The sequence below is a fragment of the Pituophis catenifer genome, unplaced genomic scaffold (assembly GCF_029215685.1).
Source record: "Pituophis catenifer annectens isolate HBS135680 unplaced genomic scaffold, rPitCat1.0.hap2 SCAF_1, whole genome shotgun sequence".
Lineage (NCBI taxonomy): Eukaryota > Metazoa > Chordata > Lepidosauria > Squamata > Colubridae > Pituophis > Pituophis catenifer.
In genome coordinates, this window is record NW_027256881.1 from 7,686,070 (window position 1) to 7,711,865 (window position 25,796).

Below are 25,796 nucleotides of genomic sequence, written 5' to 3' on the forward strand. Positions count from 1 at the left end.
TTTGTTCCTTTGCTTCCTCACAAAGTGGTGCCAAACCACAAACTTTTAGAAAGTGTCTTCACCATATGACCCCCGTGTGAGACCAGCAGCTTAGCCTAGCCACCTCCATGTGCTATTCATGATAGCTTCTGGGGAAAGCAACTAGAATGATCCTCGTGTGATTGGGAGACCCATATTCTGATTCAGGAAGGTCACTCACTATTCTACAAAGACTGTATTGGAGTTGGGCAGCTATAACACATTTGGATGGATGGATGGATGGAGATGGTCAAGTGCTCCCCTGACAGCAAAGAATTGCAGCCCAGCAACTTTGTGAATTGCTCGGATGGAAAAAGCTGGTCCATGAAAAACAGCCCAATGTGTGGAGGTGATACCCATCTTGTCAAAAGAAACTCCAAATTTATCCAGATGTGAATCAATTAAAAATTGGGAGTTGGTTCCTCAGCAATCTAGCTCTGACACCAGATGCAGAACTCAGAACACGACAGAGAATGATTGGAGAATTCTGCTAATCTAGGATGGACAGTTATTTCTTCAAAGTTTACACAGTCAAGCAGAAAAATGAATAGTGCCAATGAGGAACTCACAAATGGTTTTATTCAAGTCCTGTTGCGCAGTTCTTTCCCTCACATTGATCCTTCCCAATCCCCCAAAATGTGAGACAAAAAAACATGTTCAAGTCAATAGATGATCTGATTTTATTTGCCCTGTGCTGATCGAGACCGGCTCCTTCAGGAGGGCAAGACAGGCTCTTGAAGGGCCTTCAAGGTGGGATAATCGATAGCCCACCATTTGGGACAGAATTCTTATTAAAGATCATCAATACCAATTCTCTCTCAACAAATGCTGGTCCTGTGTTTGAAAGATGGCTGTAATGCCATCGGTGAAGTTCTCAAAAGAGTAGACTCGTTTTCAGCAAATACTGTAGTAACATTGGGGATGGGTTGGATGCTATTGGAATGTGAAATTGGGTTGTGATGTGGTGTTGAGAGCCAGCTTGGTGTAAAGGTTAAGGCACTGGCTAACAACTCTGAGTTCTAGCCCTTTCTTAGGGATAAAGTCTGCTGAGCGACCCTTCAGCCAGTGCCTCTCTCAGCCTTGGGAAGAAGAAGGATCCTAGCAACATAGCTATGATCTAGAAATCACACACCTTTCCTTGTAACATTGTGTGCCTGGAAAACATGACCTCCAACAGCAATGCCTCAGGCACAGATTATGGACGGCCAGGAACATCCACAGAGGAAGTCAGAAAAGTCAGGATGGCAACTGCAATGGCATAATTAATTCAGGTCCCTTTTTACATGTGATATGCATGCAGTCATGCGATTACTTTTGTCATCTCTGTTTCAACATCAGTGAGCTAGTGCTGTCCAAAGACATTTCCATGGTCATGTGACCAGCATGATGTCACAGAGCACTGTTACTTTCCCACCAAAGTGGTACCTATTTATCTACTCGCATTTACATGCTTCTGAACTGCTAGGTTGGCAGGAGCTGGGGCGAGGACGGGAGTTCAGCCCATTGTGTAGTGCCTGGGTAACAAACCTGGGCTGCCAGCTTTCCAGCTGACAAGTCCAGTTTAACTGCTGAGCCACCATGCCACTCCCTAATCCAGTATGCTGGACTATAATTTGGGAGATGATGGAAATTAGAATCCATTTTTTTAACGGTCTGAGCTTGGAAAGCCTATCTAAAAATCAAAGATTGCCAATTTAAGATTTCCCACAGTATTTGTGTCCCTCAAAAACATTTCCTTGCCCATTTAGATCATTCCTAAAGTCATTCAACCAAATAATAAACTCGGCCTCCTTTTGTTGAGGAATGCCAGAAGCCTGGATGACCCCAAATGACAAGACATGAGTTGAGAACTTTCACTGGGGGGATGATTTCAGCCCCTTCCATAGACCATGTTTACAAAGCGGATTAGGTTTAGGATTGAGTTTGGCAGCCAACCAAATGAAAATATTGAATAACAGAGTCGGAAGGGACCTTGGAGGTCTTCTAGTCCAACCCCCTGCTTAGGCAGGAAACCCTACACCACTTCTGATAAATGATTATCCAATCTCTTCTTAAAAACTTCCAGTGTTGGAGCATTCACAACTTCTGAGAGGGAAATTTGCCCAGCAAGTTTGTATTCCCTGTATTGTAGAAGTAGCTGCATACACACACACAAGACATCCCACTCAGAATCAGACTGAAGCTATTCCCTTCACCTACCTCCAGACAAAAGCTTCTCCTAGACTGGTTCTTGCACTGTGGCACTAAGGCCCAAGCAGTTATACCTCACTGCCAATTCCATGGGGGAGGGGGCATGCCCCCTAAGGCAATGCCCTCACTTGAAGAGGTAGCAGAAAAGAGATCTCCAAACCCCAAGCCCTGGTTGTGACTTACAAATGATGCTGCCCAGCAAGGCTGAGTATGTTCCACTGGTGGTCTCATTAGTAGGAGTCCTAGGGCTCCTCCTAGGGTATAATTTGAAACATATTAATTGCCTGGATTGCACACTGGCTAAACTGAATTTGGCCTCACAAACCCTGGATGCACTAAACTAAGAGCTAAGGCAGGTTCAGGAAACCACCCTTAGAAATGGGTAGTTATTTAAAGCAAAACCATGGCTGTGAAGAATTTTTGGGCTTGTGCTTGCTTCAAACCTGACTGGAAGCTCACAGAAAATGACATCAAACATCTAAAAATAATTGGCATAGAAAATTGGATTCTGTAAATTTATTTTGAGAACTTTTGCCCTGGCTGCTAGACCTTCATGGGTTGAAAGCTCTCCTTTTGGAAGCCACTGAAGGAATCCTTTTCTGATACCTCTATCAATGCCTCCCTCTTTGCATCAGAAAAAAAATTTAAAATAATCAACTCTCCCTGATCAGATCAATTCCTAATCTTGGACCAGAAAAAGTGTGAAACCCACACTTTAATGGCCCAAAGGGGAGATTGAGGGAAGTCACCTCTCCTAGAATGAAATATTTTGAAAAAAGGCAGAATATTATATTTCCCTAAAGAAGAAACATGTTTCTATAGACAGAAACCAGCTCCCTGCCCCCAGCAGATATTTGGTGCCAATTAAGGAGGACTGGGCCAGCCTATCTACAAAATGAAAGATATCCAGCTCCAGGGTGATGGGATTAAGACATGACCCTTCTGGACATAATAGGATTATCTAGCAGCAGAGCTCACCACATTGCAAAATCACCTGGGGACATTGCATCACCCAGCAAGGTTCAACCAAGCCTGAGACTCAGATATGCTACAAAGATAGCTATGACCCTTGCATATCCCCCTGGGAGTATGACAACCAATAGAATACATGCTCTTGCCACAGGAACAGGAAGCTCAAGTTCAAAGCCCAAGAGAGGGTATAAATACCTCTCTCTCTCCATTCCATGTGTTCAGCTGCCCAGGACCTAAAACCCATGTGGTTCTGCTTCATCAATAAACCATCTTTCCAATCAGCCTCCATGTTTCCAGTGTCTTTCTCCCCACTTGGAATTGAACCAGATGGATATTTCTTCCAACACTGGCATTCTATGGACTGGGGATTGGGGACTCCTGGACTAGAAGACCGCCAAGATCCCTTCCAATCTATTATTCTATGTTTGGTGTTTGATATTCTAACTTTGCTAGACCAGGCTCTGAGTTGGCATTTTATAGCTAGTGAAGGTTTAGAACGTGGCACCTTTTTTCAAACAAAATCAGAGGAGGAAGGACTATTAGATCCCGTTGGCCACCTTGAGTCATTGACAAAGGTAATAAAAGAGGGTTCAAAACTTCTGGAAAAAAATCATGAGCAACAGGTCCAATTTATGAACATGCCAACGTAACAAAATATATATTGAAAGAAGAAAAATGAACACCCTGGTTTGCTGATGGGTCTAATTCTTATTCTCCCTTCCATGCTGCTGGATCATTTCTGGGAAGATTTGTCAGGGGGCATTTCTGGAAAAAGAGTAGGGGGGATTCCCAGCTTTTTTGCAAAGCAACAGCTGCAGGCACGGAGGTATGAAGCTGGGGAAAGGGGAGGGGGGAAAGGGTGGAGCGGTTTCATTGTCAAGTGCTTGAGCGGAGATCAGCCCTGTCCCAAGCAAAGGGAAATAGAGAGGCAGGAAAGGGGATCCCTGCCCAGCCCCTTCAGTGTAAAAATAAGAAAAGTGAAAATAAACCAAAGATTATCCACCAGAGTCCTGCAGAAACCGCATGTGTGGTTAATGGTAGCTAAGGAGGCAGGAGGACTTACTTGCTCCACCCCCACTTCTACTGACTCCTGTCAAAATCAAGTTGATTTTTTTTTCTTTTCATTTGGTCATATCTGATGTCGCTGAAGTATCACCAGATGCTTTGTCCCAGGAGCAGAATACAGAATAAGAGAATTGGAAGGGGCTTTGGAGGTCTTCTCTAGCCCAACCTCCGCCCCCCACCCTCTCGAGCAGGAGACCTTATACCATTCTGGACAAAAGGCTAAGGATTATGGAGATTGTAGTCTGCCTCTTGATCACACTGGAAGGTTCTGGTTTATGAGATTCCCCCTTCCCCACAAAATAGGCTGACTTTGGAAAGCAGTTAGCTGCAGGTTCGTCCCTGTCGTGTGAATCCCCGCAATATTTCAATTCTGGTCCCATGACCCCGATCATGGGTATGACCTTATTGACATGTTGCAATTCTACCTTAAATTGACCCATAACCTACTTCCAAGCCACCTCCGTGACTAACGATAGGGAAAAACCAGAGAGTGGGTGGAAGATCGAGGGGGCGTAAGGAATGGGGGCAAGCAGAGCGCCTGACCAGCATCCCACCCCCTCACATTCAAGCCACTCCGGCCTTTTAGGGAGCAGCACTGACCCCCCCTCCCAACTTATCTCCTCCCTCTGCCCCCTCCATCTCCAGAAAGGCTCCGCCCCTTTCTTTGACCTCCCCCACCTCGTGGCTCCGCTCTGCTCCATTTAAGCGCGAACCTGCATGTGCGAAGATCTCTTTCCCTTAAGTTGGGAGGAAAAAGTCCTCTCGCCAAACTAGACAAACTTGCCGGAATTTCCTTTTCTTTCTCGGATTCCACTGCCAGCTGCTGAATATGGTAAGTTGGGTTTGCTTAAGAAGGGAAGGGACGGAACGGGATTCCCACCCACCCACTTCACTTTACAACGCCAGGCGTCCTATAATTCAGTATCTCGTGGCGGGCAGTTCTCCTGGTGCGCTTCCATAACTGTGGCTCAATAACTGTGATTGAGCCAAGGTCAGGTTATGTGGCTTTTTAGGATGAGGTTCATCCCTTATTTAACAGAATAACACAGTTGGAAGGGACCTTGGAGGTCTTCTGATCCAACCCCCTGCACAAGCAGGTGTTTTTTTTAATGTAATATTTTATTTTTTTTAAATTGACTTTGTTAAGTTTCAAAGAGAGATGAAATACTTGAAATGTTGTTGTTAGTTGAGAAGTTGTGTCTGACCCATCGCAACCCCATGGACAACGTTCCTTCAGACCTTCCTGTCCTCCACCATCCTCTGGAGTCCATTTAAGCTCACACTGACTGCTTCAGTGACTCCATCCAGCCACCTCGTTCTCTGTCTTCTTTTGCCCTCAGTCTTTCCCAGCATTAGGTTCTTCTCCAGTGAGTCCTTCCTTCTCATTAGGTGGCCAAAGTATTTGAGTTTCATCTTCAGGATCTGGCCTTCTAAGGAGCAGTCAGGGTTGATCTCCTCTAGGACTGACCGGTTTGATGGCCTTGCAGTCCAAGGGACTCGCAGGAGTCTTCTCCAGCACCAGAGTTCAAAGGCCTCAATTCTTCGGCGCTCAGCCTTTCTTAGGGTCCAACTTTCACAGCCATACATTGCAGTTCGGAACACCACAGCCTTGACTATATGCACTTTTGTTGGCAGGGTGATGTCTCTGCTTTTTACTATGCTGTCTAGATTTGCCATAGCTTTCCTCCCCAGAAGCAAGTGTCTTTTAATTTCTTGGCTGCAGTCCCCATCTGCGGTGATCTTGGAGCCCAGGAAAATAAAATCTGTCACTATCTCCATTTCTTCCCCATCTATTTGCCAGGAATTGAGAGGGACGGATGCCATGATCTTAGTTTTCTTAATGTTGAGTTTCAAGCCAACTTTTGCACTCTCCTTCTTCACCCACATCAAGAGGCTCTTTAGTTCTTCTTCGCTTTCTGCCATTAGAGTGGTATCATCTGCATATCTGAGGTTGTTGATATTTTTCCCGGCAGTCTTAATTTCAATTTTTGATTCATCTAGCCCCGCCTTTCTCATGATGTGCTCTGCATATAAGTTAAGTAGGCAGGGCAACAGTATACAGCCTTGCCGGACTCCTTTCCCAATTTTGAACCAATCAGTGATTCCGTGTCCAGTTCTCACTGTTGCTTCTTGACCTGCATATAGGTTTCTCAAGAGACAAGTAAGATGGTCTGGTACTCCCATCTCTTTAAGAACTTGCCACAATTTGCTGTGATCCACACAATCAAAGGCTTTAGCATAGTCAGTGAAGCAGAAGTAGATGTTTAAAAGCTTTTACTTTAAGATTCAGAATTTAAAGCATAGCATACATAGGGCACTTATATTAATCACATTGCAATGAGGGTCAATCAGACAAGCAGTCAAAAGGGACGGTTGGAGGCTGATTGGCAACCTCCCATTATTCAATATTTCATTATATACTTTAAAACCACAAAATCAAATGACTTTCAGGATTCTGACAATTTGTCATAGCAAAACCTAAATGTTACAAGATGGCTATTTCTGGAAAGATTTGTCAGTGGGCATTTCTGGAAAGGGGGGGGGGATTCCCAACTTTTTTGCAAAGCAGCTGCTGCAAGCCTGGAGGAGTGAAGCTAGAGAAAGGGGAGGGGGGGAAGGGTGGAGTGGTTTCATTATCAAATGCTTGAGTGGAGATCAGCCATGTCCCAAGCACAGGGAAGTAAAGGCAGGAAAGGGCTCCCTGCCCAGCACCTCCAGCAGGGGTGGAATGCTCCTGGTTCGGTTCGGTTCGCCTGAACCGGTAGTAAAAAAAGGCTACTGGTTCACCAAACTGGTAGTAAAAAATGTAAAAAAAACCAAACAGTTCCGACGATCAGGTGAGCGACGTGCAATTGTCGGAACTTCCTTTTTTTTTTACTTTTTTAGCATTATTTTTACTACCGGTTTTCCAGAACTGGTAGTTAAAAATGCTTTAAAAAGTAAAAAAAAAAGGAAGTTCCGAAGATCATGTGTTGCTCAGCTGATCGTTGGAACTTTTTTTTTTACTTTTTAGGCATGTTTTTACTACCGGTTCTTTGGAACCAGTAGTAAAAATGATTTTAAAAGGTAAAAAAAAGGCTCTGACGATCTCAGCTGTGTTGCGCGATCATCAGAGCCTTTTTTTTTTACTTTTAAAAGCATTTTTTTACAACCTATTTGGCCAAATAGGTTGTAAAAAAATGCTTTTAAAAGGTAAAAAAAAGGCTCCAACAATCACAGCTGTGGCGTGCGGTCGTCAGAGCCTTTTTCTTTTACCCAAGCATTTCCCAAGCATTTATTCATGAACCAGTTGAATTAATGTCTTTGAGCTGCAGCAGATTCTCCATTTAATGACTATTTTTTTTTTCTTTTAACTTCTGGTCAGACTGTTCCTTTTATTGGTCCCATTAGTGGTGGCCTCAAAGATGGGATGACCGTATTAGTCACCGGAAATGTTTTGAAGTCCTGCAGAAGGTGAGTCGTTTAAGTGGAGAAGAAAAGGGGTGTATGGGAAGTTCCACCAAAAAAATCCAATTTTTTTTTCAAAATATCTAGACAGTCAGGGAACTAGTAAAGCCACAACCAGAAGAAAGATCCATCTCTGAACAAGGTGGACCTTTCCTTGTATAACCATCATCTACCATTGATGGGAGTGAGCTCTGTAAGAAAACGAAGCTTTTCCAACAGATTTGAAGTTTTGCAAATAAGTACAAAGACATTGCTGGTCAATTTGAATCTTCACTCATGTTGCTGTATGATACAAACATTTCTTAAACAAACTCATTCCCAGCACATTCATATTGTAAAACAGGGTTGGGGAACCATGACCCTGTGATGTCTCCTTTGGACAACTTCCTTGGACTCCTCTTCCTCGGAGGATGCCATGAAGGAGAATAAACTCATTCCTGGAACATGAGGAAGTGGGTTAATTGATGACTCTGAACTGCCACCTGAAAGAGATTTACGGGGGGGGGGGGGCCTTCGGCTGGGGACAGTTTGCAGGTGAGTGAAGAGGAGTGTCAGGCCTGCCTCTGTTCAAAACCCAAGAAAGAAAACCTCCAACTCCATTGTGATAGAAAAGGAGTACTTTTACTGAGTTTGAAATGATAGCAGCGAAAGGAAGGCAAGATCTGATTCAAAAGGCGCGAAAGTTACAGATTGAAAGTTTCCCCAAAACCCTCCCACCAGGGTCGCATGCTGAGTGTCCAATCGATATCCAGTATATTATTGTATGAAGCTCGTCGTCAGGTATTTCGCTCATCTGGAGTCCTAGGATAGTTGGCCTCGACAGGGTGTAAACAACTCTCACTCAGTAGCGCAGTAATTCATGAGAGCAAACTTTCCTTTTAGTGCACATGGGTCTTCATCTCACCAGCTCACTTCCCCAACCCAAATGGCATGCCCCCCTCCCCGTTACTATGGCAGCTGATAGCAAGCATGCATAAAAGTAGAATCCCATGCTGAAGATCCGGCTGACGAGGAGGAGGAGCTGCCTTCCGCGGTGGATCCGAGAGCACGCAGGGCAAAGAAAAGACAAGAGCAAAGGAGATCAGCCAGATTACTTGGGAGAAGGCCCACCTGTCTTGATGGGCTACACCAGAAAGCTATTTGTCACGGCAGGCAGAGTGAGGTGTTGTGGGAACAACGTGTTTGGTTTATGGCTGTGTGTTTATTCGTGCTTCCTGTTTGATTTACTGCCTTGGAGACTCTGAACTTCTCTTCCCAAGTGAGTTGTCATAGATGTACTTTTAGTTTTGCTTCATGGATTTAAGTTTGTTTTGTAGACTTACTTGCTGGAGCAACTTTCTATTATTTTATGGATTATTGGCCATTGACCTGTAGACTAATCTTGGCCTGCTTATGGCTGGCTTTATTTGGGACAATTCTGAGGATGGGTGAAGGGATCTGCTGGGGAACATTAATAAATTCTCTAAAACATACTTACATGTGTGTGTGAGTGAATGGGGCAATACAGGCCCTTTTATGACTTGTGGGCATGGATGGCTCAGGAATTCTGGGAGTTGAAATCCACAAATCGTAAAAGGGCCATAGTTCTCCACCCCGGTTGTAAAGTGTAGAACTGAACTGTATAGTTCTGTACAGAATAAAATTGGATGTCTTTCAACTAAATCTGTTTGAAAATCCTAGGAATTAAACAAGGAGAATGTCTCTCTCATACGCACATGGTGGAAATATAGAACTTACAGCAGTAATGGAGCCCATCTTTTTGATGGTTGTAAAGCAAGTCACCCATGTGACCGACCCAATTTTGCGAGCTTTTTTGCAGCAGTCATTAAACGAAGCAATCATTCACTATAGGCTGATTTTGCCAAAAACTGGAAGTAAATGCTGGTTTTCAGCAAAAATGTCATAAAACATGGTCATGTGACCACAGGACACTGCAAACAGCTATAAATGCAGGCTGGTTGTCAAGTTCCTAAAATGCACTCATATGACCTGGCAACACTTGAAACTTTGTAATCGGGTCATAAGTAGCCCCGTGGGGCTCCACTGTAACTTCAAATTAAGCAGCTGGTCATAAGTTGACTACCTGTATGAAGGGTACCTCAGTCTGATTGAAATTTCAGCACCTATTGCACTGCAAAATGGCTGGGGTGTGTGTCATGTGACTGGGTGGGAGTGAGTGAGTGACGTTGAGTTGGCCATGCCCACCCAGGTTTTGTGGCTCCTGGTGTTTTCTTTTCTGTGGAGAACAGGTCCAAACGGCTCTTTGAGTGTTTAAAGTTGCAGACCCCTGGTTTGGGGAAAGGGAGAAACGTTTACTTTTAATTAGGTGAAAACCGCAGGAACCTTTAGAGTCGGTTTTCACCAGTCTGTGCCAATATGATATATCCAATAAAACTGTTCTTTGAGGAATCTACCTGCCTCAGAGTTCTGTTTGCTATGGATGTATTACTTGGAACCCTGACAGAGTAGAGTAGGGTAGAGTACTATAGAGTAGAGTAGGGTAGAGTACTATAGAGTAAAGTAGGGTAGAGTAGAATACTGTTGAGTTGAGTTGGATTTGTATTTGAATTTGGATTTGGATTTGGATTTAATTGAATTGAATTGAATTGAATTCTTTATTGGCCAAGTACAAGGAAATTATCTCCAGTGCAGAAGTTCTCAGTGTACATACAAGCAACAAGTGATAAATCATGATCATAATCATAAATACAATAATCATAAATCATAAGATACAACACTCAGTGATAGTCATAAATAAACATACTAAATAAACAATCAACATAAATCATAATAGAATACTAAGTCTGCCTACGCTCCGGTCTCCTTGCCCTTGGATCGAGTGGAGGACAGAACTGTTCCTCACCAGGGGAGATCCGCTGCCTGTCAGCAACCCATCCTCCCTTGCGTCCATGAAGCCAGGCAGCTCCCCATCTAGTCGACCACCTCCCCCAATGCCTGAGGGGCCTGCGGCAGCATCGCCCTCAGCCCCTGGCCTCTCCAAACATGCCGAGGGAGAGGTGTGCCATCTCTGTGGGAAGGTCCCAGTTCCAACTCCTCCTCTGAACGGGACTCCCACAGGGCCACAACCGGATTTTCCTAAAATCTACTATCATCTCTACAGCTTTGAATCAGTGGTGGAATTCAATTTTTTTTTTACTACCGGTTCTGTGGGCGTGGCTTGGTGGGCGTGGCAGGGGAAGGATACTGCAAAATCCCCATTCCGTCCCCACTCCTGGGGAAAGGATATTCCAAAATCTCCATTCCCACCCCACTCTGGGACCAGCCAGAGGTGGTGTTTGCCTATTCTCTGAACTACTCAAAATTTCCGCTACCGGTTCTCCAGAATCTGTCAGAACCTGCTGAATAGTAACCCTGCTTTGAATGCATTCAGTTCAGGATTGTTCCAAAAACACAAATTTAACATTTCAAGCCTGTGCTGGCGATGATTCCCAACCTAGGGAACTTTCAAATGCTGACTGGAGGATTCTGGGAGTTGAAGTTCGTACATCTTCAAGTGCCCAAAGTTAAGAAACACTGGTATTGTGGAACAAATGAATAAAAATATCATTTGTAAGAGGTTTTCCAGGGCCGCCTTCTTTCTTCAATTTACCTTAATACCACATGGTCCTCATCCTGATGATTTCTCTTTCTTGCTCTCTCTGCAGATTCCGGGTTGACTTTCAATGTGGCAATTGCCAAATGCCCAGATCAGATGTTGCTTTCCATTTCAACGTCCGTTTTGATCAGAACTGTATTGTATGCAATTCACACGAAAAGGGCTGCTGGCAGCAAAAAGAAAGAAAATGTGATATGGTTTTCCGCAAAGGGCATCATTTTGAGATCCGGTTTCTTGTGAACATCTCCTCCTATGTGGTACGGACACGATAAATCCTCTTCATGGGTTAGTTTGTTAGGTGGGTTCAACCATTGTTTTGGTTCCTGTCCAAAAGGTGCTTTTTCCAAAAGGCAAGTAGACTTTCTGGGTTTTTTTCTTTGAAAACATTTTACTTCCCATCCAAGAGCTTCTTCAGTTCTTTGGATCAGAACTGAAGAAGCTTCTTGGATGAGAAGCAAAACATTTTTAAAGAAAAAACAAAGAAGTCCAGTTGCCTTTTGGAAAAAGCACCTTTGGGACAACCATGACCTAGAGCCCTGGTGGCACAGAGGTTAGAATACAGTATTGCAGGCTAATTCTGCCCACAGTCTGGTGTTTGATCCTGACTGGCTCAGTGTTGATTCAGCCTTCCGTCCTTCTGAGGTCAGTAAATGAGGACCCAGATTGTGGGGGGCAATATGCTGACATTGTAAACTCTAAAGCACCATGGGGCAGAATATAATTGCTGGATGATAGAGAATCTCCACAGACATTTCCTTCTCTGTTGTTGTTCTTGTTGCGAAGATATGACAAGCTGCTCCCTTCTGTGTCTGCCAGGTTCACGTAGATGGAAAGAAATATTTGAAATTCAAACACAGGATTCCTCTTTCCCGAGTAGATAACATCGGAATTTCAGGAGAACTGAATGTGGACTCAGTCAGCTTCCAAGGTCCAATTGTAGGTATTCCATTGATTCATTTTATTTATAAAACACCTCTTCTGCCTTCTCTGATAAACAAATGGCTACCCTTATTTTTCTTGGGATTAAATGTGTGGAGTACTTAGACGGGAAAAATATATGCCTTTCCTCTTTCCTTCCGGTCTTTGAATAATGCAAAGATTTTCTGCAGTTTCCCAGGTGATATGGGGGAAAGATAAAACAAAAAAGTCCAAGTGGTGGCCTAATGCCAACAATCCCTCATGTGTGTCACAGACATCATGCACTTCAACACAGACTCAACTTTGATTGCATGGCATTGGACGCCATCTTGATATTTTTGACCCCGTTGGATGCTCTGACAGGACCAGTGGCAGTGGAGAACCTATCACACCTCTCCATCTTTAGATGTTTAGCAAGATTGTTGTGAGAGGATGTCAGAAAGCACCACATTTTTAGTCCTTTAGTCCGTAGTCCATGACTAACGACTTTAATGGAGCCTAGAATTATCTGTCTGTAAGTCATGATTGTGATATCTTGAGGCATCTACGTGATAGATTTGATTTTACAAGATTTTTTTGTGACAGTTGCTAAGCAAACGGAACAGTTGTAAAGTCAAAGCTGCAGTCATAAAGGGGGTCCCCTCCCATGGGGGTGTTTTTAGCAGAAACCAGCCAAAAAGGCTGGAAACCAGCAAATATAAATTGCAGTCACGTGATCATGGAACATTGCAACTGATGAAAAGTGAGCCGGTTGCCAAGTTTCCAAAATGTGGTCATGTGACTAGAGGTGTGTGTATTCCTCTGTCAGAAACCAGGTTATAAGTACCTTCAGGGGTGTTTTCATATCCTTGGACAGCCGCTAAATGACCGCTCATTAAGCAACACTACCTGTACCATCTAAGAAGCGTTTTTCACTGGCTGAGGAATTCTGGGGATTGAAGGCCACACCTTTAAATTGTTGAGGTTGATACTTGCTCATACAATTTCCTTTGATTTCTGTTTTTTTTCCAGACCTATCCAGTTTGTTGCAAACCAGTTTGCCCAACACTCTCACAGGTATGATATATGGTTGTTTTCTTTAAAAAATGCCAACAATCCCTCATGTGTGTCACAGACACAATGCACTTCAACAGAGGTACAACTTTGAATGCATGGCATTAGACGCCATCTTTATTTTTTTGACCCCGTTGGGTGCTGTGACAGGACAAGTGGCAGTGGAGAACCTATCACACCTCTCCATCTTTAGATGTTTAGCAAGATTGTTGTGAGAGGATGTCAGAAAGCACCACATTTTTAGTCCTTTAGTCTGTAGTCCATGACTAACGACTATAATGGAGTCTAGAATTATCTGTCTGTAAGTCATGATTGTCATAACTTGAGGCATCCATGTGACTGACTTGATTTTACAAGCTTTTTTTGTGACAGTTGCTAAGCAGACACAGCAGTTGTAAAGTCAAAGCTGCAGTCATAAAGAGAGTCCCCTCCCATGGGTGTGTTTTTAACAGAAACCAGCCAGCAAATATAAATTGCAGTCACGTGATCATGGAACATTGCAACTGATGAAAAGTGAGCCAGTTTGATCCTTCCTCATAAAATTTCCTTTGGTTTCTGTTTTATCCAGACCTATCCAGTTTGTTGCAAACCAATTTGCCCAACAACCTCACAGGTACGATATACGGTCATTTTCTTTAAAAAAAAATGCCAACAATCCCTCATGTGTCATGTTACAGACATCATGCACTTCAACAGAGACACAACTTTGATTGTATGCAATTCACATGAAAAGGGCGGCTGGCAGCAGGAAGAAGAAAGGAAATATGATATGGTTTTCCACAAAGGGCATCCTTTGGAGATCCAGTATCTTGTGAACATCTCCTCCTATGTGGTATGAAGACGATGTCGTCTTCATGGGTTATAATCACCATCTTTTTTAAAAAATACACTTGGGTTTGGTTATCGATTTTTACCTTGTAGCAATGGAAAAGCATTTTTCAAAATATGTGAAATACAAAATGTCTCAAAGCATCCCTTGCTGAATGCAAAACTGCTATCTCAAATGCAAAATGGGCCCCATCAATGCACACATAACCCGATGGAGTTTGGGGCACACTTTTTTTGGATCTTGTCTTTATTTTTATTTATCAGTTTAGAAACCGTCTCCTTCACAGAGCAACTCATCCAGTCTCTTACCCACTTTGGGTAATCCATACAGTCTCCCAATGGAGCCTTCCCATTATGGTCATCAGTTGTGACCGTCATAATGTAGATCATCACATGATCGGATCTGTTTTTGTTGCCTTTTTTGCAGGGTTCATTAAGTGAACCATTTTTTACTATGGGCCATTTTTGCCGAAAATTATGCGTAAATGCTGATTTTCTACAAAAACATCTTAAATTGCAGTCTCATGATAAGAGGGACATTAGAAATGGCCATAAATGCAGACCCGTTGCCAAATGCCCAAAACACAATTGGGAGAGAAGGGTGGCTCTTGTAACTTCGCAACAAGGTTGCAAGTACCATTTTGGATGATCTGTCACTGAGCGATCCATTGTAAGTCAAGGACCAACAGTAATCTCAACTTGGTTTAAGTGTTTTTGAGGAATCTAGTCCTTATCATTTCTAAAACATGGTTTGTGACTTCCCAGTTGGCCTTACAAACAGCCAGTGTTCTCATGCTTGAAAGTAGTCACTCTCTTCCCAGTCCCGAAGAAAACAGCAATTAACTGCCTGAATGACTACAGACCTATTGCATTAACGTCTATAGTGATGAAGTGCTTCAAAAGATTGGTTCTTCAACACCTTAGGTCCGTGATGGCGAACCTATGGCACGCGTGCCACAGTTGGCATGTGGAGCCATTTCTGCAGGCACGCAAGCCATCGCCCTAGGTCAGCTCCACTGCATATGCACGCTTGCCTCCCGTCAGCCAACTAATTTTCGGGTCTCTGCCATGCATGCGGGAGACGTGTGCTCATGCCCATGCCGCCCCTCCCCTCCCAGGAGTCTCCACGCGGCCCATTTTGGATTGCCCTCGGGGAGGGCAAAAAACGGGACTACCAGAAGTCCGAAAACAGGCCGTTTCCGGCCCCTGTGGGCCAGGGGAGGCCATTTTCGCCCTTCCTGAGGCTCCAGGAAAGCCTCTGGAGCTTGTGGAGGGTGAAAAATGGGCCTACCGGAAGTCTGGTGGGGGGAATACGGTGGGGTCATACACGCATATGCCGAGGGTGTGGCAGCATGGGGGGGTTGTACGTGTATGCGCAGGGGGGCAGGGTGTGCATGGGGGGCATTGCATTATGGGTGTGGGCATGTGTGCTATCACACGCACATGCGTTTTTGGTACCTGAGGAAAAAAAAGGTTAGCCATCATTGCCTTAGGTCATAACTCCCACAAAATTTTGACCAATACCGGTTTGCCTACAGGGGGAATAGGTCAACAGACGACGCCATAGCTACTGCTTTACATTCCGTAGTGAGTCATCTAGAGAAACCCAAAAACTATGTCAGAATGCTTTTCATGGACTACAGCCTTCAACACCATTCTGCCGAGCATCCTTATTGAAAAGCTGACTGACTTGCATTTTCCCTCTTTCCCTCTGTGACTGGATTAAAGACTTTCTAACGGACCAGCCACAAACAGTGAGGACTGGGTCTTTCGTAACACGAGGCTGGCTCCAGAGGATTATAAATGCTTCTCTGAGAGAGGGTTTCTTGCCTCCCGCCTTGAAAGAGGCGGTGGTGAGGCCCCTCCTCAAGAAGCCTTCTCTGGACCCGGCCGTTTTGGCAAACTATCGTCCGGTCTCCAACCTTCGCTTTGTTGCGAAGGTTGTGGAGAGTGTGGTTGCGCGACAGCTCCCACAGTTCCTGGATGAAACCGTCTATCTAGATCCGTGCCAGTCCGGCTTCAGGCCTGGGTACAGCACGGAGACGGCATTGGTCGCATTGGTGGATGATCTCTGGAGGGCTCGGGACAGGGGTTGTTCCTCTGTTCTGGTCCTGTTAGACCTCTCAGCGGCTTTTGATACCATCGACCATGGTATCATGCTGCGCCGGCTGGAGGGACTGGGGGTGGGAGGCACCGTGTTGCGGTGGTTCTCCTCCTATCTCTCTGACCGGTCGCAGTCTGTGTTGGCAGGGGGGCAGAGGTCGACCTCGAGGCGCCTTGCTTGCGGGGTGCCGCAAGGGTCGGTCCTCTCGCCGCTCCTGTTCAACATTTATGTGAAGCCGCTGGGTGAGATCATCCGTGGTTTTGGGGTGCGATGCCATCTGTACGCTGATGACACTCAGCTGTACATTTCCACCCCAGACCACCCCAATGATGCCCTCGAAGTGATGTCCCAGTGTCTGGAGGCCGTGCGGGTCTGGATGGGGAGGAACAGGCTTCGGCTTAACCCTTCCAAGACCGAGTGGCTGTGGATGCCGGCGTCCCGGTATAGCCAGCTGGTGCCATCTCTGGCTATTGGGGGCGAGTCACTGACCCCCACAGAGAGGGCTCGCAACTTGGGCGTCCTCCTGGACACACGGCTGTCTTTAGAAGAGCATATGACGGCCGTGGCCAGGGGGGCTTTTTATCAGGTTCGCCTGATACGCCAGTTGCGCCCCTTTCTGGATCGGGACTCCTTGTGCACAGTCACTCATGCCTTGGTTACGTCACGCCTGGACTACTGTAACGCTCTCTACATGGGGCTCCCCCTGAGGAGCACCCGGAGGCTCCAGATGGTGCAGAATGCGGCCGCGCGGGTGATTATGGGAGCGACGTGGCGCTCCCACGTAACACCTCTCCTGCGCGAGCTGCATTGGCTCCCGGTGGTCTTCCGGGTGCGCTTTAAGGTGTTGGTTCTCATCTTTAAAGCGCTCCATGGCTTAGGGCCAGGGTATTTGCGAGACCGCCTGCTGCTACCGATAACCTCCCACCGGCCAATACGCTCTCACAGAGAGGGCCTCCTCGGGGTGCCGTCGGTCAGGCAATGTCGGCTGGCGGCCCCCAGGGGGCGAGCCTTCTCTGTGGGGGCACCCGCCCTGTGGAATGAGCTGCCTCCTGGAATACGATTGATCCCGGACCTCCGGACCTTCCGTAAAGCCCTGAAGACGTTTTTATTTCATCAAGCCAGCCTAGCCTAAATGGTTTTTTAATTGGGATTTTAAATTTTATGGATTTGGGGTTTTAAATTTGGGTAGCCAATGATTTAATTCTTTTAATTATCTTAACTTTTGCATTTGTATGTTTTTTAATTTTGGCTGTTCACCGCCCTGAGTCCCTTCTGGGAGAAGGGCGGTATACAAATTAAATTAATAAATAAATAAATAAATAAATAAAATTAAATTAAAAAGCAGCTTCGGGACAACCGTGACCTGGAGCCCTGGTGGTGCAGAGGTTAGAATGCAGTATTGCAGGCTAATTCTGCCCACAGTCTGGCGTTTGATCCTGACTGGCTCAGTGTTGATTCAGCCTTCCGTCCTTCTGAGGTCAGTAAATGAGGACCCAGATTGTGGGGGGCAATATGCTGACATTGTAAACTCTAAAGCACCATGGGGCAGCATATAATTGCTGGATGATAGAGAATATCCACAGATGTTTTCTTCTCTGTTGTTCTTGTTGCAAAGATATGACAAGATGCTTCCTTCTGTGTCTGCCAGGTTCACGTAGATGGAAAGCTGCATTTGGAATTCAAACAGAAGGTCTGTCTTTCCCAAGTAAATAACGTCGGAATTTCAGGACAACTAGATGTGGACTCAGTCAGCTTCCAAGGTCCATTTGTAAGTATTCCATTGATTCATTTTATTTATAAAACACCTCTTTTTTTTTTAATTTGATTTATATGCTGCCCTTCTCCAGAGACTCAGAGCGGCTTACAATGCGTTAAGCAATAGCCTTCATACTTTTGTATATTTTATACAAAGTCAGCTTATTGCCCCCACAATCTGGGTCCTCATTTTACCTACCTTAGAAGGGATGGAAGGCTGAGTCAACCTTGAGCCTGGTGAGATTTGAACTGCATTGCAGGCAGCTGATGTTAATAACAGTGCTTTAGTCTGCCACGCCACCAGGGCTCTTCTGCCTTATTTTTCTTGGGATTAAATATATGCCTTTCTTCTTTCCTTCCAGTCTTTGAATAACGCAAACATTTTCTGCAGTTTCCCAGGTGATATGGGGGAAAGATAAAACAAAAAAGTCCAAGTGGTGGCCTAATGCCAACAATCCCTCCTGTGTGTCACAGACATCATGCACTTCAACTGAGACACAACCTTGATTGCATGGCATTAAGACGCCATCTTCATTTTTTTGACCCCGTTGGGTGCTGTGACAGGACCAGTGGCAGTGGAGAACCCATCACACCCCTCCATCTTTTGATATTTAGCAAGATTGTTGTGAGAGGATGTCAGAAAGCACCACATTTTTAGTCCTTTACTCCGTAGTACTTGGCTTACGATTCTAATGGAGCCTAGAATTTCTGTCTGTAAGTCATGATTATCATAAATTGAGGCATCCACGTGACTGACTTGATTTTACAAACTTTTTTTGGGACAGTTGTTAAGCAAATGCAGCAGTTGTAAAGTCAAAGCTGCAGTCATAAAGGGAGTCCCCTCCCATGGGGGTGTTTTTAGCAGAAACCAACCAAAAAAGATGGAAACCAGCAAAAATAAATTGCAATCACTTGATCATAGAACATTGCAACTGATGAAAAGTGAGCCAATTGCCAAGTTTCCAAAATGTGGTCATGTGACTAGAAGTGTGTATTCCTCTGAAACCAGGTTGTAACTACCTTCGGGGTGTGTGTGTGTGTCATAACCTTGGACAGTCGCTAAATGACTGCTCATTAAGCAACACTACCATCTAAAAAGCGTTTTTCACTGGCTGAGGAATTCTGGGGGTTGAAGGCAACACATCTTAAAATTGTTGAAGTTGAGAAACACTGATCTGGAAGTCGCTCTTCGTTTTGATACTTGCTCATACAATTTCCTTTGATTTCTGTTTTTCCCCCCCAGACCCATCCAGTTTGTTGCAAACCAATTTGCCCAACACCCAAACAGGTATGATATACAGTCCTTTTCTAAAAAAAAAACCTATGGAAATGTCTCCTTTTTTTCTCCCCTGTTGTAACTGTTCTTGGACCATGGGGAAGGAAGTAGAGAAATAGTCTAGTTGGAATAGTATTAGCCAGTGTGGTGAAGTGATTAAGATGTTAGACTAAAGAAATCCCGGTTTCCAAACTGGATGACGTCGTACCACCTCTTGTTTGTTGGACCAACCTACCTCACAGGGTTGTTGTGGTAGAGACTTTGGGGAAAGGAATGCTTGAAGGAAAGATGGCATATGAATCTAACTAACAAATAAAAAAATAGAAAAATATGGTTAACGTAAACGTATTTGGCCTGAATTAATTCTGAGATAGTTGCCAGTCAGGGGTGTCAAATTTGATTTTATTGAGGACCACATCAGGGTTGTGGTTGACCTTGGGGGGGGGCAGGTGGGCGTGGCCATGGTGGGTGTGGCCATCTTCCCTCCCTCCCTCTTATCCCCATCTCCCTCCCTCCTTCCTCCCTCCCCTTTCTCCTTCTCTCGTTATTCCCATCTCCTTTCTTCCTCCCTTCCTCCTTCCCCTCCACTTCATTCCCATCTCCTCCCTCCTTCCCTCCCGTCCTTTCTCCCTCCCCTCCCCTTTCTCCTTCTCTCCTTCTCATTCCCATCACTTTCCTTCCTTCTTTCCTTTCTCTCCTCTCCTTTCTCCTTCTCTCCTTGTTATTCCCATCTCCTTTCTTCCTCCCTCCCTCCCTCCCTCCCTCTTTCCCCTCCCCCTCCTTCTCATTCCCATCTCCTCCCTCCCTTCCTTCCTTTCTCCCTCCCCGCCCCTTTCTCCTTCTCTCCTTCTCAATCCCATCACTTTCCTTCCTTTCTCCCCTCTCCTTCCTCCTTCTCTCCTTATTCCCATTTCATTCCTTCCTCCCTCCCTCCTTCCCATTCCCTCCTTCCTTCCTTCCTTCCTTCCTTTCTTCCATCCATCCAGGGGGCGGTGCTGAGGCAGTGCAGCGGTTCCTTGCCGGCTCCAGGGCTGCCCCAAGGATCTATGGCTGACCACGTTCCGGCTCAGATTGTTGCCATCAAGTTATAGATTAGCACCTGGCGGGCCTGGGCCAAGGCTGAGGTGCTGGAGGCTGGTCCTTTGAGTATCTCAAGGGCAGCCCCACAGGCCAGTACATACAGTAAGAACCTGAATACAAAATAAACAATATTGAGTTGCTGATGAGTGTAACAATGAACAAATACAGATAAAGTCCAAGTTTCACCAGCAATGCTATATATGTATATGGGACATGGATTTTTGTCCTATGATAAACATGCACCACAGATTAGTCTGGATTCCTCCAGGTGATTTTGCGTCCTCAGAATGTTAGAAAATGGAGCCTGGCTTCTCAGGATGCACTTAGGTGTGTTTTTTTTCCCAGAATGAGGGAGGATGGGCCTTCTGTAGGGCCACACTACTACTAAAATCAGCTTTCTAAAAAATGAAAGGTTTTATCTTTGGCCACTAGATGGAGCTCAATACATGTTTAGAGAACACTAATAGCCTACAGATATACAAACTCTGCGGAAAGCAGAACAGTCTTTACTGTTTAGGACTCTGCCACACTGAGCAATGTTTTGAGAAACAGAGAGATGGAAACAGGAAGATTTCATTCATAAACATTGGCAGGGATAGATGACAGTTGGGTTCTACTTCAGAGAGCTGGATGCAAGAGTTGCAAGATCAAGTGCAGCCCATGGTGTGGTGCAGGAGTGAAATGCTCTGAAGTCTGCTACCGTTTCGCTTTGCTACTGCTTTGCTTTGCGTGTGCATGCGCAGTGTGCGCCAAAAGCACGCTTTGCGTGCATGTGCACTGCAGGCACTACTGCGCAGCACTGAAAAAGGAGGATTAAGAAGCCTTTTCTGAGTCTGCAAAGGTAAGTAGAAGAGCAGGATTTCCTCCTTTCTAGCGAATATAAATCGTACGGCACAGCTGATCGGAAATACAGGTTCACCTGAACCGGTAGCATTTTTTTTACTACTGGTTTGCCCAAACCGGTAGCAATTTTTACTACAGTTTCGGGTGAACCAGTCCAAACTGGCAGCATTTCACCCCTGGTGTGGTGTTACTACCCAGTTGGCACAAAAGGGAAGATATACAATGACATCATGATGCATGTGGTGTCTTTGTGAATTGTACCAGATGCCTACAAATTTCTCCCAATTTGTATTTCTCAATTGTGGTAACTTTAAGATGCGTGGAGTCAGCTTCATCTTTGCTGGATAATTTTGGGAATTAAAATGCATACATCTTAAAAGTTGCCAAGGTTGAGAAATACAGGGAGAACAGCTGTCGGGGGCTCTTGGTTGGGAAATTTATACTCATGCTGTACCTGGTCTTGGCATCCTGACTGTGATGTTGCCATACTCTGGGGTTTTGGGGAAACTGGAGTATCCATTGTGAGCTGCTATCGAAATTTCCTAGGTAAGGATGTCAGAAGGCATTATGGGTAACTAAAATGGCAGACATTTTGTAGCTGGCATAACAAAGCAGTTAACTCTTGCAGAAAGAGGAGGAACCAGGATTAAAAATGTGTTTTGCTGAATAGGAATTACTATCAGTTCTGCTTTAAAGAATTGTTGGATTCCCAAGCTTTTTGACAAATGTTTGGCTTATGTGTATATTTGGATTTTTTTTAAAAAAAAATTAAAATCTAAAACCTTCATATGTAAAATCCTGACTACTATCCTTTTTTCTTCATAGCCAATTGCCTATCCCATTGGACAATGCTTTCAGCCACAAATTTATGTAAGTCTTTTATCATATTACCAATATTTGCACATCGTTTTTTTTCTGGCCCATCAATTATGAAGGATTTCAACCCTAGGCAAGCATGGAATTATGGGGGTCAAAGTCCCACACATTTAGGGGTCTGATATTACTCAGGTAGGAATCCTCTAAAATGGGCACAAAGGAGCATGGGTAGGAATTTTGACTCAGCATGGGGACCCAGTCACCAAGTTTGCACATTATGTGAATCAGGACATCACTGTCAGACCTGCCCCGACTTGGTCCTTTAGTCAAGAAAGACCCTCAACTCCGTTTGTAGTGAAAGGAATGCTTTACTAAAAGCCAAGTGGATTACAGTGTAGCAAAACCCAGAACTAAAGTTCGCACACCAAAATTCCCTGGTTAACTTTCTCCATCCTATTGGAAGAAATGTCCATCCATTCCCCACCCAAGTGGGGAAAAAGACACTGGAAACATGGAGACTGCTTGGAAAGATGGTTTAATGGTGGACAGGAATCACATGGCTTGAGTTCCTGAGTAGAAAAAAAAGGGACAACAGTCAACATGGCAATAGAAGTTCTGTTCTCTTTTTATGTGAATGAGCATCCACATTAAAAAGAGCAAGGATTTGATTATGTGGTGGCCTCAGACATTTTGATTTTTTCAGACTCACTCCACTGAACCCCTGTATACACCAATTGGCCTTTTCTAAATTCTGATTGATAACTTGAAAGTGCAAAATGGGAAAAAAATTCAGATTAATTCTAATATTGTTTGTGTTTGTGTTCTCTCCACAGTCTCTCCCTTACCGAACTACCATCTGTGGTGGCTTTTTCCCATCCAAATCAATAATAGTCTCAGGCTCTGTGTCCCCTTGTGCTCACAGGTAAACGCTAAGAAATATTGTTGGTAAAACTTCCTTCCACACAATTTTATTCTGAATTCATTTATTCTGAATTCCTTTCAAATGAATGATTTTGGGCTGCACAGTTAAAAACAATCAGTTGCCTTTTGAAACAGCACCTTTGAGACGACTGTCTAATGCACGGGTGTTTCTGTGTTTTGTATTTTATCTTTAGCCATAAAAAGTAAATAAACATGTTTGGAAAAAGAAAATAAAGGGAGGCTTCATCAACAGGTGATAAAGGGCTACCGCAAACGAACATCAGTGTGCCTAGAGTGAGTTGGTGATACTTCTTAAATATTCCTTCCAGGAACAAAGTTGGCCAACCAGAAGCCCAGCCAGTTGGGTGACAAAAGGAACACCTCTCTGTCACCAGCCTTCATGGTTCAAATCTGTTACCTTGACCTATGAAATAAAATGAGCGGAAAGGATACACAGCTAAGGATGCACACACCCATTCCAAAAGTACTAAATATGATAAAATGAGCTTTGCTGTACTTTTATTTTTTTCAAGTGCAAATAAAAATAAAGAATTGTTACTAGTCACACTCCATGCATGATAGGATACGATGTGGTTATCTCTATATTATATACAGTCTATCTATTTATCTATTTGTATCATCTATCTATCTATCTATCTATCTATCTATCTATCTATCTATCTATCTATCTCTCTCTCTCTCTGTCTATAATCTATCATCTATCTATATAATCTCTATATCATCTATCATCTCTCTCTCTCTGTTGTGGCCTGCCAGTAGCCAGCAGAGCTGGCAGCAGATTCAGACAGTGAGGAGGTTGGGGAGGAACGTGGGCCAATCCTGGAGTCTGGGGAAGGCTCGGATGAGGGCTCTGAGTCAGAGGCAGAGAGGGGGCCAAGGCTGTCTGGTAGTTCTTTGCTGCCTCCAGAGTATCCAGAGTCTGACGTCAGTGAGGCAGAAGAACAGCGTGGGCCTGTTCCCAGTGTGCGCATGCGCAGAGCTGCCAGGAGACAGGAACAATTAAGGAAACAGGGTTGACTTGGGAGGAAGGCTTAGAGATGATTGGCCCCTCCCATAAGACATAAAAGAGAAGTGAACGGGACATGAGCTTTTGCAGGAAGCAATTAGTTCATCTGGCCGATTCAAGATTTGAAACTTCTGTTTGTGACTCTGTTTGGCCTTGCCCTGCGTCTGGAAATTAGCTCTTCGGCAGTGCTCCACATGAGATAGGTGGGTGTTAATAACCTTCCTCTCAAAGACTGTTTATCAAGCCTTGCAGACTGTAAATGAAATTAATTTAAAGCCATATGAATTAAAGAGGTTTTCCGGGACTAAGTTTGTGCTGTTTAATTTCTAAGGAAGCCTAGGTCAGAAAACACTTTCTTTCTTTCTTTCTTTCTTTCTTTCTTTCTTTCTTTCTTTCTTTCTTTCTTTCTTTCTTTCTTTCTTTCTTTCTTTCTCTCTCTCTCTCTCTCTCTATCTCTCATCTATCTATATCTATTTGTCATCTATCGAGTGACCCCTTTTTTCTAGAAGTGGAGATCTCTTGATGAAATCCTTAAAAAAGAAAATCTATTTGGCAAAAAGATTCTTGCTTACCAGGTTCACACGCCTTTGAGATTAATAATGGCTTTTGAATCAGCAATATAATATCTTCAGAAGTTGGAATGTCCATTGTGTAGTTTCTGGATGTGGATAGTTTCCTGCTAATTGTGCAGCGCAACATTTGGGTCTTTTCATGTAGGTTCCACATCAATCTGAAAGTGGGGAACGATACTGCTTTCCATCTCAACCCACGGTTTGATCAGAACGTGATTGTTCGAAACTCTAAGCTCAACATGTGCTGGGGCTCAGCAGAGCGACACCTGCCCTGTGGGATGCCTCTGTTGCGTGGCCAACCCTTTACCGTAAGTCAAAGCACCACCTGGGTTGCTCCACCTGGGCCAGATGATTGTGTGAACTGACTTAAATTGGCATTTATCAGGCTAGCCTAATGCATGAACTTCAGGATCCTTGGTTCGCCCATACAACAACCCTCCTTTATAATGAAAATTAGGACTGGATTTTTGGTCATAAGTTGGTGCGGTTGAAAATCAAGTCATCCAGTTACCAGACCTGATTTTACAACTATTTTTACAGTGGCCATAAAGTAAATCACTATTTCACAATTCAGTCACCAACTAAAATCACTGTTAAACCTGAACTAGTAATAAATATCAGAACCATGGTTAGCACAACATAAATCGCCAAATAAAATAATACACTATACTATGTTACCAATAATATAATGTATAAATAATATAATATAATACAGTGTATTCATTTCATCCTTATTACCATACTAAGCATTTATTCTGATTTAAATTTGTAAAATTGAAATATGATTCTAAGATAAATCCAAATTTGGGGTGCAGTACCAATCCATGCATTAGGCTAAAGTCTCAGAACTGAATTAAAATCTGTATCAAAGTTACTTTTAGTTGTTCTGGATACTCATCATTTAGTCACTTTGAGGACATCATCAGATCTTGCAGGTGCTTCTGTGAAATATCTTTGCTGTTTTGTTGTCTGGGAAATGGGTAATTTGTGATGTTATAAAAATTTAAAGATCTGGGTTATACTATCCAGTCCCATTAAGGTGATCACAAATGTGCATTTTCTTTTTATAGATCTTGATTCAGTGTGAAGCACACTGCTTTAAGGTGGCTGTGAACGGACATCATCAGTTTAACTACAACCATCGCATACATAACCTGCATCAGATAAATCTGCTCGAAGTGGGCGGTGACATAACATTGACCAACATCCAGGCTTAAAGTCGTCAACAGAAGTCCATGTTTGGATAGATGCAGTGGTGGGATTCAGCCGGTTCACACCAGTTTGGGAGAACTGGT

At 44.1% G+C, this 25,796-nt stretch overlaps 1 protein-coding gene across 1 annotated transcript; it reads left to right on the plus strand.

Moving 5' to 3' along the window:
• Nucleotides 1-1,181: 1,181 nt before the first annotated feature.
• Nucleotides 1,182-25,796, plus strand: LOC139308439 (galectin-9B-like). The gene is made up of 13 exons (XM_070931966.1): nt 1,182-1,253; nt 5,066-5,077; nt 7,610-7,698; nt 11,358-11,565; nt 12,125-12,244; nt 13,238-13,282; nt 13,848-13,892; nt 17,860-17,979; nt 19,210-19,254; nt 21,991-22,035; nt 22,815-22,903; nt 24,647-24,809; nt 25,572-25,796. The coding sequence occupies exons 1-13, from the start codon at nt 1,182-1,184 to the stop codon at nt 25,716-25,718; spliced, it is 1,200 nt and encodes a 399-aa protein (XP_070788067.1). The 3' UTR covers nt 25,719-25,796.